General features: G+C 44.7%; 1 protein-coding gene across 1 annotated transcript in view; it reads right to left on the reverse strand.

Moving 5' to 3' along the window:
* Positions 1-8350: 8350 nt before the first annotated feature.
* Positions 8351-16411, reverse strand: part of LOC139463738 (actin-related protein 3-A) — a 52306-nt gene continuing 44245 nt past the window's right edge. The window contains exons 10-11 of the mRNA XM_071244993.1: positions 10440-10523; positions 8351-9534 (exon numbers count right to left, since the gene is read on the reverse strand). Of these exons, the coding sequence (XP_071101094.1) occupies positions 9439-9534; positions 10440-10523 (180 nt within the window). The 3' untranslated portion in view covers positions 8351-9438. The remainder of the gene's footprint in view (positions 9535-10439; positions 10524-16411) is intronic.

Below are 16411 nucleotides of genomic sequence, written 5' to 3' on the forward strand. Positions count from 1 at the left end.
GTCGTAGTCTTCAATGTATCCCAGGTGTACACACATGACAACAGATAGGTAGACATAATCTTCAATGTGTCCCAGGTGTACACACATGACAACAGATAGGTGGACATGGTCTTCAATGTGCCCCAGGTGTACACACATGACAGCAGATAGGTGGACATTGTGTTCAATGTGTCCTAAATGTACACACATGACAACAGATAGGTGGACATTGTGTTCAATGTATCCCAGGTGTACACACATGACAACAGATAGGTGGACATGGTCTTCAATGTATCCCAGGTGTACACACATGACAACAGATAGGTAGACATAATCTTCAATGTGTCCCAGGTGTACACACATGACAACAGATAGGTGGACATGCTCTTCAATGTGTCCCAGGTGTACACACATGAAAACAGATAGGTGGACATTGTGTTCAATGTGTCCCAGGTGTACACACATGACAACAGACAGGTCGACATTGTGTTCAATGTGTCCTAGATGTACACACATGACAACAGATAGATGGACATTGTGTTCAATGTGTCCCAGGTGTACACACATGACAACAGATAGGTGGACATGGTCTTCAATGTGTCCCAGGTGTACACACATGACAACAGATAGGTGGACATTGTGTTCAATGTGTCCCAGGTGTACACACACGACAACAGATAGGTGGACATTGTGTTCAATGTGTCCAAGGTCTAAACACATGACAACAGATAGGTGGACATTGCGTTCATTGTGTCCCAGGTGTACACACATGACAACAGATAGGTGGACATTGTGTTTCAATGTGTCCCAGGTCTAAACACATGACAACAGATAGGTGGACATTGTGTTCAATGTGTCCAAGGTGTACACACATGAGAACAGGTAGGTGGACATGCTCTTCAATGTGTCCCAGTTGTACACACATGACAACAGATAGATGGACATGGTCTTCAATGTGTCCCAGTTGTACACACATGACAACAGATAGATGGACATGGTCTTCAATGTGTCCCAGTTGTACACACATGACAACAGATAGGTGGACATGCTCTTCAATGTGTCCCAGGTGTACACACATGAAAACAGATAGGTGGACATTGCGTTCAATGTGTCCCAGGTGTACACACATGACAGCAGACAGGTGGACATTGCGTTCAATGTGTCCTAGTGGTACACACATGACAGCAGATAGGTGGACATTGTGTTCAATGTGTCCCAGGTGTACACACACGACAACAGATAGGTGGACATTGTGTTCAATGTGTCCCAGGTGTACACACATGGCAACAGATAGGTGGACATTGTGTTCAATGTGTCCCAGGTGTACACACATGGCAACAGATAGGTGGACATTGTGTTCAATGTGTCTAAGGTGTACACACATGACAACAGATAAGTGGACATTGTGTTGAATGTGTCCAAGGTGTAAACACATGACAGCAGATAGGTGGACATTGTGTTCAATGTGCCCCAGGTGTACACACGACAACAGATAGGTGGACATGGTCTTCAATGTGTCCCAGTTGTACACACATGACAAAGGATAGGTGGACATGGTCTTCAATATGTCCCAGTTGTACACACATGACAACAGATAGGTGGACATGGTCTCCAATGTGTCCCAGGTGTACACACATGACAGCAGATAGGTGGACATTGTGTTCAATGTGTCCCAGGTGTACACACATGACAACAGATAGGTGGACATTGTGTTCAATGTGTCCCAGGTGTACACACATGACAGCAGACAGGTGGACATTGTGTTCAATGTGCCCCAGGTGTACACACATGACAACAGATAGGTGGACATGGTCTTCAATGTGTCCAAGGTGTACACACATGGCAACAGATAGGTGGACATGGTGTTCAGTGTGTCCGAGGTGTACACACATGACAACAGATAGATGGACATTGTGTTCAATGTGTCCCAGGTGTACACACATGACAACAGATAGGTGGACATTGTGTTCAATGTGTCACAGGTGTACACACATGACAACAGATAGGTGGACATTGTGTTCAATGTGTCCCACGTGTACACACATGACAACAGATAGGTGGACATTGTGTTCATTGTGTCCCAGGTGTACACACATGACAACAGATAGGTGGACATGGTCTTCAATGTGTCCCAGGTGTACACACATGACAACAGATAGGTGAACATAGAGTTTAGGGGTAACGTACCCTAACACTGGCAACATTTGTATGTTTTCAGCGCCAATATATTTTCTATAACGGCTCCTAATATTCTTCACACAAAAACGGTGACAAAAAAGCAGGGTGAAAAGGTTTAGTATTGAATATTTTGGCTTCTGGAAATTGTTCTGGAACCTTCACAGTAGTCACTTTTATCCACTCCATTTATTCATTACTGATTCAAAGTGAATTCACCCTTGTGTCGTCACTAGCCATGCTTAAGCCTCCCTCGTTCCTTACAATTATCCACACTATCCTTAGAGTGTTCCCAACCACACGTTTCTGTCACAAAAATCACCAGATGAATTATTAATTACCATGTCATTCATACGTACTAGCCATTTTCATTTTGCGCCATATCGCCTCATTCCTCACCACTCGATATCTTAGTAAAATCTAAATATTTTTTACATTTGTATACTTATCCTGCATTACTCCGTATTGCATTTACTGCTGTCTTTGACAGAGAGACAAACTGTGTGAGATCCAGCTGCTGAAGAAAGTTGTCCCAACCAGCTCAGGAGGCAGCGCCCTCTCACAGTCGGCATGTGACCCGGAAGTCATGACGTCACACCAAAACACATAACTGCTTTAAACATAACATCTGAAACTTCGTGGGGACGTAGCGTAGCGAAAGGGAGGGCACTTAGACTTCGTAATGCAGGATAAGTATACAAATGTAAAAAATATTTAGATTTTACTAAATTTTTTAACTTATCCTGCATTACTCCGTATTGCATCTTTATCAGACGGCATGGCCAGTGGGCATACCTGCAGATGTTAACCATAATAAACCCTCGTCAAGGTCCGATGAATCCGCACCGCATACAAGCGATGACCGGAACATCTACGACCATTCCTGTCTTCAGGAAACAAGAGTCCATGCAAAAACGAAACGCCCGAATAGGTAACCGAAATACAATGAGGCGTGTAGCCAAAATATAGAACTTACCGAAGAGCGAAAGCGAAACGCAGTAGAGCCCTCTAATCTGAGGTGATAAACACCAGAGAGTTCGACGGGCCCCGCTCGGGGTATCGAAGAATCAGTGGCGTCGGCGGCAAAATCTACGACCAATCCCAAGAGCGAATGCGAAACGCAGGAGAGCCCTCTAGGCTGGAGGCAAGGAACACCGAGGTCAACGGGCACCTCTCAGGTATCAGAGAAGCAGCGGCGTTGGCGTCGGCGTCCAGATCTACTACCATTCCTGTCGTCAGGAAACGAGAGTTGATGTAAAAAGTAAAACCCGGATAGGTGACAGAACTAAAACTGACCGAAGAGTGAATGCGGAACGCAAGAGAGCAGTCTCGTCCGGGGTGATAAACACCAGAGAGGTCGACGGTCCCCGCTCAGGGTATCGGAGAATCAGTGGCGTCGGTGATAGATGACCTGTTGGGTTACAACCAGGGACCAAAACTGTGAAACTGACAACTTTCAAGGCTACATCACGGAAGTAGCGGTTGGTGAAGGCGGTGTCCGATCGCCAAGAACAGGCTTCCCTGAACGACTGGATGGAACAGTATACCGTGAAGAACCAGTGTAAATACGATCGCCCTGATCTCGTGTCAGGTGATAGCCTTTCGGGGGAGGGTCCAATCCAGCAGCTTCATAAGCTTTAAGGATGACCGCCCGAAGCCACGGGGAAAGTATTCTGGCTGACCAACGACTGCGACGAAAAAGGTGTTTCATAGACTTGCGGCAGGCTTTAGATCGTCGTAGAATAACCTTCAGTGCCCTTACTGGGCACAATGACGCTCTTCCTCATCCTCGGCACCCACAATGGACGAGGGGGGAGGGGACAAAGAATGATCTATCAGGCTGTCCTGGGAGTTGAGTCTTTACGCTGAAGTCCCAGTACGGTCCATGATGAACGGCGCCCTGGGTACTGCATTTGAACCGGGCACGGGAGACGTCGAGGGCGTGCTGTACATGGACTCGAGCAGCAGTAGCCAAAACCAGTAGAAACACCCGTCTTCTTCTTTAGGTCGTAGAAGGAAGACGAGGGGAGTGGTTAGAAGGGCGTTGAAGACCACATTCAGATCCAACGCAGGCGGTCTGAACTTGGCCTTCAGGTCTTCAATACTGAACGAGCGCAGCCAGGCCCGTAGGTCGGGAATTTTCGTCTTTCTCCGATCGTCCGGGATGGCCAGAACGGAGTAGATGGCGACCAGGTGTGTGGGGGTGGTAAAGCCCTTCAACCGACGGGTGCTGCGCAAGTACAGAAGGAACTGATCCAAGCGTCTGCGGTGACGCTGTCATCGGATCCTGGTGTTTGTCAGAACAAAATGCCTGGAACGAGCATCATTTATCAGCATACAGTCCCCCTGTAGATGGACGGTGGGCTGAAGCAATAGCCTTGGTCGCTCTAGCCGAATAGCCATTGGCTTTCTGCAGTTGTGTCAGGCATGCAGACGAGAACATGCGGGTATTAGGGTGTGGCAACAGACCGTGTGGATGGAGCAGAAGGTTGGACCACACCGGATGTTCCAGGGGTTGTCTCTGGCTATGTTTCGGAGGTCGATAACCCAACTTCTGGCTGGCCAATAAGGCGAGACCAAAGTCAATGGCAGGGGTCGAGTGGCCTGGATCTCTGAAGAACCGTAGTCGGAAAAGTGTACGCGCATAATCCTTCTCAGGAACGACTGAAGGCTTTGACTGCCACAGCGGTCGTATCCGGCACAGGTGGAATGGAAGACGACAGCTGGCAACATTCAGATATGAGGCAAACAGATCTAGGGTTGGGGTGTCGACCGTATGACATAGTCTGGCCAGAGGCGCCGGAGAGCGTGAGGCGTCTGAGAGCTTGAGGCGCCTGGAACACCGGAGATGGTGATTCTCGGGGGCGCCGGTCGAGTTTGTCAGTGGACACGATCAACAGGGCGTGACCGAGAATGCACTGTCAGCAAGTGACGTCCCGGATAAGCCTTTATCTCGAGGCTGTTGCTGTGCCAATGGTGTTGATCTCTGGATCACAGGTGGTCACAATGTGGGCTGGTGTGGGCCACTAGCCACTGACAAGGTGGCAGGGGAGGTAGTCAGCAACAGGGGTCTGCGATTGCGTACCGTCGGTACGATTCGGGAAAAGGTGTGATCGCCTGCGAACCAACCTCAAGTAGACGAAGTAAACAAGCTTCACAATCGACCGCCGGGGCATCGACGTAACCTGGGTAGTAGGAAGTCGAGGCAATATGTCCATTGCACGAAGTAATGAGATCGTTTTCATCCCTGAAGCGGCGTATAAGTACTCCTGTTCTTATATCGAGGTGACGATGGAGGACGACAACACGATACGAGGCAGGTATGCAACAGGGGTCAGTGGGACGGCCGAGGGACTCTAAGTATCAAATCGACACTGTGTCCGGTAGTCAAGGCGATTGATAGGAAGGTGTCGTAATCGAAAAGATCAAACCGGACGAAGGAAGGCGATCTTTACCATCCCTTTAATGCCTATAGGCGCTATCGTTCTTATAGCGAAGGGTTGATGAAACAAGGTTCCTCATGACAGCCGTGTTGGTAGAGGAGGTCTGTTGTTTCCAACATCGATGCATGGATGGACTGCGACAGGCGCCTGGTTGAGTGGTTGCACCAAGCGTACAGGTAGCCATGGAAACCAATCTGTAGAAATACATGGCACCCCTTGCCATGGTAAGTTGACCTAATTCCGGTCGGAGTTGTTGACAGTCCGAGTACTTGACACGTGACATGTAAATCACTCTGCGCAGTAGCCGAGAAAGCCGCATTGGAGTTGGAACTGAGGTGCAAACTCCACACACAGACAATCCTCAATGAACTGTGTGAGAGACGAACAAGTGGCGTACCCGAGTTTTGCGATAAAACGCGGAACCCCCATGGGCGTCGTGGAAAACCCGGGGAGCGCCGAGGAAGAGTCTCTTTCAGGAACGCTGGCGCTAGGGTAGGGTAGAACAGCGTTGGTGTCGGCGATGTCGACGAAGTAGACTCTTTATAAGTGGATGTCGTCGTCGAATCTGATACAGACGCTGTTTACATGACGCTCTGTTTCGATGGAAACCCGCAGGTCATCTCTCCGGAACCATAGCGCGGGATTAAGGACGACGGGATTAAGGATAACATCTCAGTGGGCAAGTTGAATCAGACCAACTGTCTATTGGTTGAAAAGATTCCACCCAGGAAGTAGAATGATAGTCACGGTCACGAAGACCGACGGGAGAGTATCGACAGGAGCGGCGACAGTTGTGTCACCATGCTTCTCCGATTGCCGATGGTGCCCCTTAAGCCGAAGCAGAAGATCGGATGAGATACTCGGCTCGTTGATCTGAGCTTGATAAAGCTTGTTGATCTGGGTGCCGGAGGTCACCGGTGGCGCCGGAGACATCAGAGGCGCCGGGAGCGTCAAAGACATCAGAGGCGCCAGGAGCGCCGGAGACATCAGAGGCGCCGGGAGCGTCAGAGACATCAGAGGCACCGGGAGCGCCAGAGACATCAGAGGCACCGGGAGCGACAGAGACATCAGAGGCACCGGAGAGGCGCCGGGAGCACCAGAGACATCAGAGGCGCCGGTGGCGCCAGAGACATCAGAGGCGCCAGGAGCGCCGGGGACATCAGAGGCGCCGGAGACATCAGAGGCGCTGGAGACATCAGCGTTGTCGACGAAGATGGTGTAGGAGACCGTGAACGGTCGTATGTCGTGCCATGGGAGGCAGACTCTACGTTGGGAGCGCCGGAGCCGCTGGCGGTGTTCGGAGCACTGCGCAGCTCCGCTGAGCGCTGCTGTCGTCAACGTAGATGGGGGTCAACGAGCACGTTGAGCGAGGTGTGTCCTGGATACTCGCATGAGCTGAAGGATCACAGCGACAAATGACTGCAACCTTGGCACTGCCTTGTGAAAGTACAGGGCGTCGTACAATCACGGCAGAAAGGGGCCGCCCCGACCAGATTTGTTCCCGCGGCAACAAGTGCAGCGAGGCAGAAAATCTGGAATTTAAGCAAAACATAACTATGTGGCAAAACCACAAAGTGCGGGAAGCATAATGTGACTCAGAAACTTTGTATTTCAATGAAGTTTATGAGATCAAACAATGACGCTAAAAGGTAGTGAAAAAGCATAGCTTTAAGCAAACACAGAACCATGTGGCCGAATCACAAAGTATGGGAAGCATAAAGTAACTCAAAAACGTCGTATTTTATTGAAGTTTATGAGAGGAAACAATTACGCTGAAAGGTAGCGAAAAGGCAAGGCTTTAAGCACACCAAAACAACACACGTAAATGTAATGTATTACCCAAGCCAAAGAGAGAATTCAAAACGCAGAACACGAAATTACGTGGCAATGTGGTGAATGGCCAAAATGGCGGGAAAGAAAACAAAATAGCGGGAACAACATTGCGCCCGTAAATTACTGTGACGTGAGCCACAAACGAGCGATAAACGTTACAATTTACGAATGGGAAGACCCTAAGGTCACGGCCCATAACAGGTAACAATGTAGCAGCATATAATGAATGTAGAAACACGCAAAATATAAAAAAACAAACAATAAGCTTTAATTTCCACAAGGGATACAAAGTACGTCCGTCTGTGGAGGTGACAAAGCAGTTATGTGTTTTGGTGTGACGTCATGACTTCCGGGTCACGTGCCGACTGTGAGAGGGCGCTGCCTCCTGAGCTGGTTGGGACAACTTTCTTCAGCAGCTGGATCTCACACAGTTCATCTCTCTGTCAAAGACAGCAGTAAATGCAATAAGGAGTAATGCAGGATAAGTTAAAAAATTTGTAGATTAGGGAATGGGATGAGTATGCCAAATGGTATCAGGAGCACTCGTAAGTGACCATAGACTAAAGTCATGAGACACCATGCCTACCATTAACTTTCGTAAATGTCTGTCACCTATTTGACCCTTATTATTCAGTTCCGTAACTGCGTAGGAATGACTAGGTAAATTTGCACTTAGATATACATTGTGGACGTAGCTCAGTCAGTTAGCTGTCGGGCTTACAATCTGAAGGTCGTGACTTGGCGTTTGATGGATTCACAGAAAGACTGGTTGCTTGTCTTCGAGACACGTGACCTACGGCAGAGATAGTCCTCATAGAAGTTGTGGTACTGTATTCTAAAGGTACTCCAACTTTACATGGCAGAGGAAATAAAAGCTAACAATTTGTATGTTTTAGGATACATGTATCCATGTTTATTCATAAGAAATATTAAGAAGTAGACTGATTAAAAACATCTACATCCTTCAGTTTGTATTCATATCTAAGTTGTATTTAATTTCTTATTTTTTACATTATATTTGTCACTACAAAACAAAATAAATGATTTATTTCACAAATTAGGATTTTGAATTTGTTGGTGATCAAAACATTATAATAAATAAATGGAAAGAAATGTTGACATTATACAGTGATATATGCACAAGAAATCATCAGCGATGTATTTATTTCCAGATGGAATGGCATTACAGCAACTGATAAAGCAGTAGCAGCAACAGCATTTGTTCAGCCAGGAATGAGCAACACTTGTACAAACATCCTGGCTTGGACAACTTGCCAAACTAAACAGAATCATTAATATTTACACCTAAAACCTATGCCCTGCTGAAAGTTTTGCACCTTCCAGTCATGTACTGATCTTGTTAGATTAGTACATCTATTTCCTGACTTATACACACCTACTCATCAGTTTACAGATACTTTTGAGAGTAACATCATGGCCAAACAAAAGGATTATAACTGCAATTTACATTTCATAATTTTTAACTGTGAAAATGTGTTGTAATTAGGCATGGCTTTGAACCCAGGACAAACTACATGCTGCATAACTCATTACTCAGTGTATGTCTAAATCAGAAATCCAGCGTTTGACAAAACTCACTAGCTTGTAGGTGACAGTCATAAGGTATGAGGAATATTTTTGTGCACTATGTGCTGATGTGTCGCTAATACATATTAAGCAATTAATGAAAGCTGTTTATCAAAACATAGAACTACAGATATGTCTCACAGTAAACAGCATTATGTGCACATATATCTGACACACAAATATACATTTTGCAAGTCCTTGTCCACCATATCAGACAACAAAGACCAGACAGAGCAGGAAGGCATAGTGATGAAGCTGCTGCTCTGGCCTGCTTCCCAGACTATAATTACTGGTACATACTTATCAGGTTCATACTTTTAGTAAACTAAAGTGATACGAAAGATTTAGCTACAGAATAAAACAAGATGACGCCGTGAAAAGATCCATTGTTTTATCATTGGCACCTGTAGTTGTGTGTGGTTTATGTCATTGTTCCGAACACAGGGTTGTGGCGGCAGATGCTTGGTCCATGTTCATCATAATCAGCCTTGGTGTGACACACTTGGTAAAACTCAGGCTGAAGATAGAAGACAAGATATTTAAACCACCTGTTGAAAACAGTTAAACTCAAACAATCGCAGTCTAAAACAGTTAGAAGTTCTGTAATGTTGGAATTTGAAAGTGTGTGTGTGTGTGTGTGTGTGTGTGTGTGTGCGTGTGCGTGTGCATGTGCGTGTGCGTGTGCGCTGGTGCAGGTCCCTTCTTCCAACCATCACATCAGCCTCCTACTGTCCATGGTTCAGGTACCATCACAATGTATCTATTACCAAGTGAGAATTTCTACAATAGCTCAGACGGTTATCTACTTCAGAAATATAGAATACTAAACAAGCTCAAGTGTAATACCTATTTTATAAAACGAGTGAATAGTTTTGGCATCTGACGAGCGATGTAACATGGCAGTGAGTTCAGTATTCTATTTAACATTTGCCTGTTCAAAACCTCATTTGCTCCAAGTATGGGAATTCAGGTCATAAACTTAGTCATGAGTATGAATTCAATATTTCACTGTCATCTGTAAATAGGCAGTCAATGGCGCAATCCACACTTGAGTTAAAAGTTGAAACAATTGAGATAATACCATAAAAAGTCTACCTTTAGAACCAAATATTTTACAAACATGTCACAATATCTCATGACATAATTTGGTTCAAAGCAATGGCCTGTGATGTCAACCTAGCAACAGGTTTGCTGGGGTATTCAAGTGCGCATAAGCTCCTCTCAATGATCTATCATTTCTACATTCAATGTCACTGAACATGCACAGCGATGTTGAGTGCTTTCAGTTTCAATATTTGTGAGTGAAACTAATTCCGTCAGTGTGTAAGCACATGATTTGGTCATAAACACTAATATCAGCTTACTGTAACTAAACAGTGGTATATTCAATGGGCTGTATAACAATAAGGTGTTCATACTTACTGTAGAAGCCAGCATACTGCCTCCAAACCAGACAGCGTATCTCTGCATGTGGTGTGTAATGACAGAGCAGTCAATTGGTTTAGGCTGCAATTGAAGATGTTTACTCAAAGATAAATTACTGACAACATATTTTACAGTGTTAGAAATTAGCCCTTGTCCTATAATTCTTGCCAAATGACCCAATAGTTAGGTATCCTAAGGACTAGTAGAAATTTGCCATTATAAACGGTTTTGCTGTATGTCATCATTATTAGGATTAGTGGACTAAAACAGTTTTTTCTATTGCTGTTTTTCCTATTATTTCTTACACAGAAAACCCAACAATGGCATATACATGATATGTACAACCAATTGTCAACCTGTCAATTTTAAGCAAACAGCCTTCCAGTAAATCAGTGTTTAAAATATCCACCTGCCCGACAGTCCGAGACGGTCTATTTTGCTGACGGACGGTCAGTTTTTAAAGGCTGCATGCTGATGGTCAGGAGTTTAAATTACTAAGTTGACAATCCACCAGTTTATTGTTATTTTCTGAGAAATATTAAACAGTACTATTCGTATGTTTACTCTTTTGTTAATTTTGTTAGTCTTTAACTTTGCAATATTGCCAGTCCGGTTGTCTGAATAATTGTTGTGCAAGTCCATCTGACAGGTCACCCATGCAGGTAAAATGAGTCAAGTATTCACTGTCATTCATCATGTAGGATTTTGTTTGGCGACTGCTCCAAATTACCATGTCTGCTTTTGATACATGCAGTGCTACTGTGTTCTAACAGTTCAAGGGAGGTAACTCTATGCAGATTGGTGTCCATCTGGGCTCTGTTCCACAAAGCGACCGTTGTAAGTGCGTGTAAGGCTTAAAAAAATATCCTTGGTACTCGGGCACTGCCGCATCATCACAAAGTCTGCTGCACAATTCGTTTTTATTCCCATTTTCAAAAAATAAAAATCCTTAAATATTCCCGTCTCGAACACACGACCGCAACAGTAAAATGCTACAATACTAAAAACAATGCGATCCAATATAGCGTGCAGTTACTTCCCTTTTCATTCGCACTGCTTAACTGGGCATCTTGTGTGTTATGGTCATGGAGTTTGTGTGCTTGTTTAGCTATTTGCAAATTTGGTCAATGAAAACATGAAATTTGCGATAAAACATCACTAGACATGATTATTTACAAATTCAATGGTATTTGTATACTGTATGCGGGACAATGTTTCATACGCAGTGGATAAGATTTACATGTGTATTTGCAGGAAATTGATGCTAATTTTTATACCCCATTATAAGGCGAATCGGAATGAAGCATGTCATCAGCGCATACAAAATCCCTAAATTTGCCTAAAAAAACATGTTTGTTTTTCGCAGAAAAAAATGACATTGTATCCCTTCAGCAAATTCAGGGAAATGAACAGATGATAATGAACTTGGTCAATACAAATCTGAAATTTGAGATAAAACATCACTAGACATGATGATTTACGGATTAAATTGTATATCCTGCTCTGATTGGCATTGTTTTATATGCATAGATAATGATTACCATGTGTATTTTCTTGCAAACTAAGCTGTACACGTTTCTCGGAATATACCAATGATTAAAAAAATATCCAATAATATAACATCTAAAGAATTTTGAATGATACATGGTTGGAAGAATTATATCTGAAACTATTATTTTATCAGGAATAATCTATTCCAATATCATGTTATTTTAGTTGCAGCCTTACTATGTATATGTGAAATAAATTAGTAACCATAAGCGTAGCCCTTTGGTACAGCTGTTCGCTATTCCCAGATATATTTTTGTAAGGAAAACTTTGACCAATCACCGAAACTTTGACCAATCGCTGTCGATGCTCACGAGCCCGTAGATGTGAAAACCTTTTGTTCACATAATCGTCAAACTACAACAAATATGACTTTAGGCGGGTCAATGTATGGCGTTTATGATATATATATCTATCCACTAAAGTTTGTTTCAAGGTGTCAATAGGGGTAATATGACTGTGGTTCCTGTAAACAACAGTGAATTCTGCGATCTTCCGATCACTTCACATAGGATTTCAACAAAATGAATTAAAAGAATATTGAATGAAATTTTGATTTTTTTTAATAAAATAGAATACAAACTTCAGATATATAATGAACTCTTTTAACAACCAATACAGTGTAATTACATGATTAATTTGCGTACTTCAGTACTGTTTTGTTGACATGGCATTTCCGGTGTTATGTGCTCACGGTAATGTTTTTGTGATGCGGAAAAAACATAAAAAACTCTTCAACCCTGTGTTTTAGACGACCCACAGACCCCTAATTCTAGTGACTAAAAACTTGCCTTATACACAGCAGTATATGGATTTGGATTCTTACTTGTTTGTACACAATAACAACAAAACAACGCAGCAATGGCGGGCTCCAAGTAACACTGCTCACAAACGTCAATCTTCGAATCCTCATAGTGTTTCCTTATATCAAACGGTCAAATGTAGGCATCACTTGCAGGGTATCACCGTTACGAAATTGTCATGTGCCGGGGTGTCCAAGTCTGTTCTAAACCCATTTCCAACCTCGAACATGTTCGAATCTTCAAAGGGTTTGCTTGTTCAGACTCCGTCAAAAAGCCGCTACGAAATTGGCGTTTTCCAGGGGGGTGCCAAATATTAATGAAACTTTATCACCAAGCGGTGTTACTTTTAGCATAAACCAAGAACAAAAAGTGAGATTCTTATAACACACTGATTTCATGTAAACTTGGAATAGTTTCTGTCAACAACCTTACAAGATATAATCTTTAAAGTAAAATGTTGTTGAGAGAAATAATCAAAATCAAAATCCAGTTTGGCCGCAACTAAAAAAGATATCCAAAATCGTTAAAGACAATTTGTTGTGTTGTGTATGGCACCCTAAAAAAACGCCCACTCGCACAATATTTTCAAAAGCCATTGCCTGAGAACCAGTTTTTTATATTTTTTTCAGCCTAAGAGTATGGGAGTTGCGATTGACACCAATGCTAAGTTCGCTTTGTGGAACAGTGCCCTCAACAAGAAGCTTGGGCTTCTATATCTTGATGGGACACCACTCAATCTTTACAATGAACAGAATACTCTTCAGCTGATACAAACCTAGGACACAGTATAGTTAAGTTCACACTGGACTGGAGTGCAGTCAGTCTGCACTTACATGCATTATCCTTTTTTAATTAGATTGATATATGTAATGAAAGGATAATTCATATGCACAATGGCCATTTTACTTAGAAACTTCTACTATAAGACTAAAGTAAAAATAATTTCCTGCTGATGGTGTAGTGAAAATATCCCTTTAAATTCACTTTCGCCGGTGAAAACCACCATTTTGATTTTCAGCCAATATATTATTTGTTCAGGAATTAGTATATACAATAACTGCCCATTAGCTTCTGCTGTGATTGTTTTGTAGAATTTTCCTATTCGGAATATTCTATAAGTAATACGTTACCACTGTTATACCAAGGCTGTTGTCTCCCACAACTGCTGCTATAGCGAAATCTACCACAGAGATCTCAATCACCTCATGCAGCACGTGCGTAGCCACCTAGCTGCCATGTGACACCCTTCACTCTTGTCTCTGGTGAGAGCAAGTGCTCGGGGGATGAACGGGCGGGCAGGAGCCCAGTGGTAACGTATTACTTATAGAATATTCCGAATAGGAAAATTCTACAAATTACATTAAGTAATACGTTACCACTGTTATACCGAGGCTGACTACCACAGTAGGTGGTGGGGCGCACCTACAACCCGAACCTGACTGCTCGTGTTCCTTCCGACCAGCGGAAGTAAACAACAAGGCAGAAGCACTCGATGCGCATGCTCCTAGCTAGGCGTTACCCTATAGGAATACCAAAGCACTGTCAAGCGCATACCGTAAGGCTCAATCATCATTGCCAAACGATTGGTGACTCCAAACGGCCCCACTTGATAGGTATTTCATCGCCGCAGCGGATGAGAACACAGTATCCGTGTGAGCTAAATCTTAGATCAGGTTAAACAGTCGGGAAGAGGGAAATTAATTTCATCCGGACCGTATATCCCAAAGCAGGCCTACTTAAAGTATGCATTAGGCGCGTGACCTAATTCCAGCATTCGTAAGCATGTACCACAAGGTTGGAATACACAGACAGACAATTAAATACATAATTGTCAAAATACAAATAAGGACAAAACACACAAAAAGCCGCCTCACCTGTGGTTTGAGCGGGCTGGCTTGCAGGACCCCACTCCTGTACCCACGGCGGTGGGAACATTGGAGACGACCCAGATTGACCACAGTGCAAGGTCTGACGCCTGTGGAGTTTGGAACTGCGCTGTACACACCGCTTAGATGACGGCTTGTGCCGCGATCAGCGGCCTAAGACAGTGCACCCCCTCCACGTCTTCATCAGAAACCTTCTGAGGTAATGATTGGCAAAAGCCGAGTCAGAACGCCAGTAACAACCTCGTAATATTCTGTGAACAGGGATATTCGAGTGTAGGGCAAATGTTGCTGCTAGCGCCCTGATCTCGTGCGGGTTTGACCCCGCTATCGGTAACCCCCGAGACTGGTACGCCAGATTGATGACAGAACGAAGCCATAACGCAATCGAGTTGCGAATTATGTCAGCAGTGCGATTAGGGTTACACGATATGAACAGACGGCCACGCCCTTGTCTGCGTTCATCAAAGCCTTAAGATTATACTTAAGGGCCCTAACCGGACACAGCGATCTGTCCTCAGTATCAGCAGGATGTAAGATTTCCTTGAGTGATCTTACAGTGAATTCCCTCTCCGTTTGACCAAATTTCTGATTCTTGGCGACGAAGCCCATGAGCAGGCCCAGGCTAACCGCTCCTTCGTCACCCCTATCGAATCGTACTTTAGCGACATCGACTGCATGAATCTCGGACACACGTGCCGCCGTGGCAAAGGAGAGGAGAAATGCTGTTTTCCAAGTCACATGCCGGAACGAAGCACTACCCAAGGGTTCAAACGGAGCCGCCGTAAGTGATTTTAACAATAAGGAGAGATCCCAGGCCGGTGCCCGAAGGGGGCCCTTTTTAAGATCGTGCTGTTTGAAACCCTTGATAATACCCCGAATCACCTGCTCTTTTGAGAGACTGGTACCCATAGCAACGTCCCGTACAGTAGCAACGGAAGAGACATTGGCAATGGAACCCCCGGAGAGTTTCCGGGTCTCTCGTAGGGAGACATGAAACGAGCAATATCCTGCACAGATACCTTATCTGGCGAATGAATGTGATGTTTACAACACCACTTCGTGAAAATAACCCAACGTGCATTATACACCTTTGAGAAAAACCTTTATTCCTCAGACGCTCGGTGACAACATCCACGCGTGCAGATTGAACTGCCCTGCGTTTGGATGAAGTTGATGGGTGTGAGGGTGGATCAGGAGATCCGGTCTCACAGGCAGTGGAAGTGGCGACTGGGTGACCTGGGTCAGCAAGTTGGGGTACCACGATCTGTTCAGCCACATGGGCGCGATCAGTTACATTCGACAGCGAAATCCTCGGAGCACAATCCTTAAGGTGAGTGGTATCAACGCCGTCAGTGGGTAAGCATAAGCGTCCATGCCCGTCCAGTCTAACGCGAGAGCATCGTGATCGATGGCCCTCGGGTCCGGGACTGGTCATACAAACAACGGGAGTTGATTGTTGAACCGTGTTGCGAACAGGTCGACCATCAGACGACCCAAACCTGGGATGTGACGGGCGCATACCTGGCACGGGACACTGTCCACCAGAGCGTAAAACTAGAACATGAGATCGAGTAGCGAGTGACTGTGGGTTCCCCCCAGTTTGTTCACATAGGACACTACCGTCTTGTTGTCGGTCGCCAGCATGAGCCGGGTGTCGACGAGACGATGCTTCCAGTGATTGACTGCGTTGATCACTGCCTTGAACTCGAGACAATTGATGTGAAGATCTAGT

This window comes from Haliotis cracherodii, unplaced genomic scaffold (assembly GCF_022045235.1).
Source record: "Haliotis cracherodii isolate W230 unplaced genomic scaffold, xgHalCrac1.p SCAF_16, whole genome shotgun sequence".
Lineage (NCBI taxonomy): Eukaryota > Metazoa > Mollusca > Gastropoda > Lepetellida > Haliotidae > Haliotis > Haliotis cracherodii.